The sequence below is a fragment of the Notothenia coriiceps genome, unplaced genomic scaffold (assembly GCF_000735185.1).
Source record: "Notothenia coriiceps isolate Sejong01 unplaced genomic scaffold, NC01 NC01_scaffold00020426, whole genome shotgun sequence".
NCBI lineage: Eukaryota > Metazoa > Chordata > Actinopteri > Perciformes > Nototheniidae > Notothenia > Notothenia coriiceps.
The window spans coordinates 1-4,660 of NW_011353127.1; the positions used below are offsets into that span (position 1 = coordinate 1).

The 4,660-nt window shown below is 44.0% G+C and overlaps 1 protein-coding gene across 1 annotated transcript; it reads left to right on the plus strand.

Moving 5' to 3' along the window:
- Positions 1-564: 564 nt before the first annotated feature.
- Positions 565-4,553, plus strand: LOC104952704 (sarcoplasmic/endoplasmic reticulum calcium ATPase 2-like; the record flags this gene model as incomplete). The annotated part of the gene is made up of 5 exons (XM_010779569.1): positions 565-684; positions 1,008-1,226; positions 1,436-1,771; positions 2,620-2,840; positions 4,331-4,553. Coding segments are annotated over 5 exons (1,119 nt in total), but the record flags the coding sequence as incomplete, so codon positions are not given.
- Between the last annotated feature and the right edge of the window lie 107 nt (positions 4,554-4,660).

Genomic DNA, 4,660 nt, shown 5'->3' on the forward strand with positions numbered 1-4,660 from the left:
ATACCTGTACTTTCTACTTCTCACATGTTGAACACAAATACCTGTACTTTCTACTTCTTACATGTTGAACTCAAATACCTGTACTTTCTACTTCTCACATTTTCCAAACAGGCTGGTTCCTTTAGTCTGAATGTGTGTTTGGTGGCGTGATCATTATTATTTAGAGTCATTGCGTGCCTATTGATTTGAACACGATCCGTGTATCCATCATTTCCTGGTCTTCTCTAAAGAAGAGGGACCAATGAAAACGTTGTCATGTTGCTGTTGTTCAGCATGGACACATTCATTAGCTAACAATGACATTATTGTTCTATTAATATAAAGGGAGGTCAGGTACTCTTTAAAACAGCTGCTAGTTATGGGTACTTTTTACTGAAGTACATTTCAAAGCCTCTTTACTTTGACTTGAGTAAAGAAGTTTAGTCAGTACTTCTACTTTCACCAGAGTATTTTTAAACACGAGTATCTGTACTTCTACTTGAGTAAAGGATGTGTGTACTTTTGCCATCTCTGGTCTGCAGGATGTTCTCACTCAGTGTGTGTTTTCTCTGTGTGTATGAGCAGGTGATCAAGCAGCTGATGAAGAAGGAGTTCACGCTGGAGTTCTCCAGAGACAGGAAGTCCATGTCCGTGTACTGCACCCCCAACAAGTCCCGCTCCTCCATGGGCAAGATGTTCGTCAAGGTAAACTCAGAGAAAAATATATGTTTCTTTAGATTAAGTGTTGAAGTATAAATGGAGCATACATTTGGTGTAAATACTGGTCTTTAGCATCCTTTTTCAATGCTGAATTGTTTCTTAAAAATACTATTTTTTAATTATCCTTATATATTTCTTTTTTACCTACAGTTCAACCATTTTTTTTAGATTGTTTATGTTCGCAGCACCAGATACCAAAGCAAATTCCTTGTATGTGTAAACGTACCTGGGACTAAACTTGATTCTGATTGTACCAGGTTACGTTTCTGCCAGATTTGTTAAACATTGCCCCCTCTTCTCTCTCTCAGGGCGCCCCAGAGGGAGTGATAGAGAGGTGCACGCACGTCAGAGTGGGAAACAGCAAAGTGCCGCTGACCAAAGGCATCAAGGATCAGATCCTGGCGACGATCAGAGACTACGGGACGGGGCGCGACACGCTGCGCTGCCTCGCCCTCGCCACCAGGGACACCCCCCCACGAGTGGAGGACATGAACCTCACTGAGACCGTCAAGTTCGCCCAGTACGAGGTCAGTGTGTGGGGATTCAATATTATGTAACGATAACCATTTTTCATCAACTGTTTTTTGCTTATATCCTTTTCTGTGTTTCTTGAATTCAATTTATTTATTATTGTTAATTTTTTTAAATGTTTAATACATTTTTTGAAGAAATACAAATGATGTTGAATGTAGGGTTATTGAAACCCTCACTCACTCATAACTAAACCCCTCTCCAGTCCGACCTGACCTTCGTGGGCTGCGTGGGCATGCTGGACCCCCCCCGACTGGAAGTGGCCGCGTCCATCAAGCTGTGCCGGCAGGCGGGGATCCGCGTCATCATGATCACCGGAGACAACAAGGGCACCGCCGTCGCCATCTGCCGCCGCATCGGCATCTTCGGGGAGGAGGACGACGTGGAGGCGTTGGCATTCACCGGGCGCGAGTTTGACGAGCTGTCGCCGGCCGAGCAGGTCGACGCCGTCACCAACGCTCGATGCTTCGCTCGCGTAGAGCCGTCGCACAAGAGCAAGATCGTGGAGATCCTTCAGGGCATGGACGAAATCACCGCCATGGTACGGAGACTAGGGGCTGATGGACACATTACTTTAGACAAGACGATGAAAGAATATCTTTTATATATTTTTAGAATCAGAAATCCTTTATTTGTCCCGCAACGGGGGAAATGTACATGATTACAACAGCAAAATGTATAAAGGAATTGCTCAGTATGCACACGTTATTAAACACAATAACTAAAAAACGGAAACGGTGGTCAAAAAAGTAACAATATAATTTTTGTTTTAGAAAAGTGACAAGAAATTAATTTGAAAATAAATGGGAAATTGCAGGAGGGTTAATTGCATAAAGTTGTATTTATATATATCCTTGAATTGTACTCTAGTAGAAGTATTAAGTAGCAGACAATTACTTGTATTTAAATACTCAGCTAACTTACTTTAAAGTTGTACTTGAGTTAATGAACTTAATTACTGCTCCTTTGGAATATGAATAGCATTTTTAATTAGGTAAAGGTCTTTTATTTTTATTCCCAGCCAAGCTTTACTTGGGATAAATAATTATGAAAGGTGCTATAACAAATAAAGCTTATTATTATTTGTTTAATTTCAGAGGCCAATATTGTACTTTCTACTACATTGAATTTATTTGACAGCTCTAGTTACTTATTCTCAATTATGACATGATGCAAACGCCTTTTAGTTTATTTTTCTTACTCAAGGAATCTGTTTTTTGACATGATTAACTAAGAAAGAATAATCCTTAAGTAAAAACAACTGAGCAGGAAACAATATGGTTAGCATTAACAGATCTCAACATGCTTTCAAACCTTTGCATATCATTAGAAACGCCACGAAATGTGTGTGTTTTACCTCGAGTTAATATCTAAAATGTCCCTCCTCAGACGGGCGATGGAGTGAACGACGCTCCGGCTCTGAAGAAGGCGGAGATCGGGATCGCGATGGGTTCAGGGACCGCCGTCGCCAAGTCGGCCTCAGAGATGGTTCTCGCCGACGACAACTTCTCGTCCATCGTGGCGGCCGTGGAGGAGGGCCGAGCGATTTATAACAACATGAAGCAGTTCATCAGATACCTCATCTCCTCCAACGTGGGCGAGGTCGTCTGGTGAGCGTCTGGTTTTACTTTAGAGTCTGTTTGCTGCTCATAGAGTCCAGTGACATTTTGATACCCCAAAGTTTTATGCTAGCAATGTAAAGTAGGGGTCCACAGAACAGAGAAACTGCCAGATGCTAACCTGCATATGTTGGGACATTTGCAGAATTAGCATTAGTTGCATTAGTTAGCATTATAGCCTTTGTTGACAATAGTTCGTTCTGGAGTGGTTTTGAGGAGGCCGAATGCTTTTCTGACATTATCAGGATCCAAAATAGCAGAAGCAGAAAGAGGACATATTTGTGCTCTCTTTGGGCTGATTTTGAATAATTTTGGGTCGATTTTGAAGTTTTAGGGGACATTTGGATTGGACAGATTGCTTATTTGAAGATAAATTGCCCACAGTAGAGGTTATAATGTTCATCTTATGCTATTTTTATCCAATGGTCGCAACACCATAACATTAATGGCACATTTCCACTGCAGCGGGGTAGCCCCGTTTAAGCGTCCCTAAGCGTCCTCGCTCAGGCCTGCCTCGCTGGCCGTCCGAGGCCGTGGCGCATTTCCATTACAGTTTAGGACCTGGGGTAGCAACGCAGTGTAGGCGGGGCATCTGTGCAGAGACATCCTGGAACACTTCCACATTTCGAGTTGTTCCGTCGAGCTCCCGCTGGATTTTATCATCCCCAATGAGATGTAGGAACGTCGTCACCTCCTCGGTCGACCACGGTGTGCTTTTCTTTGACGTTGCCATTTTTGTAGCTCCTCCGTTTACAAAAATGCTGTGTATAAAAATGCTGCAAGCTTGCTTCTAGATATATATGCGACGCTAGGGATGATCTCGCGCGCGATCTTGTGACGATTCTCTCTGACCAATCAGCAGTCGAGAGTGTTGACGTCACTAGTTCAGCCCTGGCCGTGAAAGAACCACGATTTTATGGGGCTGGAAAAATAGGGAAAAAGTACCCGCTAGCCGGTGCTACGCTATATGGAAAGGCCACCAAAAACTGGCCTGGCCGCTTGAGGAAGATTAAGGGCGCTTAAACGGGGCTACCCGCTGGAAATGCGCCATAAGACCAACAAAATGTAAGCCTGGAACCAGCCACACCTCCTCCAAGGTCACATTTTCTGTCCATTTCTGCTCAATTTTGCTCTAAAAAGTTTCCTGAATCCTTCCTTAACTAGGCCTCATGCTAAAATAATTCAGGCACACTAAGGATTTCACCAGGAATATTTTGAAACCGCTGCTATATTAACCTAAGTCTGGCTCCAGTGTTTCTAAACTTTCTAAATGTAGTCCTTCCTCATCTCTGTTAGCATCTTCCTGACGGTGGCTCTGGGCTCTGATTCTGATTAGATGGATAGATAGATAGATAGATAGATGGATGGATGGATGGATGGATGGATGGAGGGTGGGTGGGTAGGTAAGTAGGTAGAGGATGAATGTGTATTTCAGTCTTCGGTATATCCAGTGTTTCTAACTGTCCCCCCCTCTCTCTTAGCATCTTCCTGACGGCGGCGCTGGGCTTCCCAGAGGCTCTGATCCCCGTGCAGCTGCTCTGGGTGAACCTGGTGACGGACGGCCTGCCAGCAACCGCGCTGGGCTTCAACCCCCCCGACCTGGACATCATGGAGAAGCCCCCCCGCAACGCCAAGGAGGCGCTGATCTCCGGATGGCTTTTCTTCAGATACCTCGCCATCGGATGTGAGTTTAGAAGGGATAACGTTAATAATAAAAAATATATGTATGTGTGTGTGTATGTTATAGCCCAACATTAGCCTCCTTTAGCTTAGCGGTGGAGACGTGAAGTCATGTGACCATGCTGTAGTTC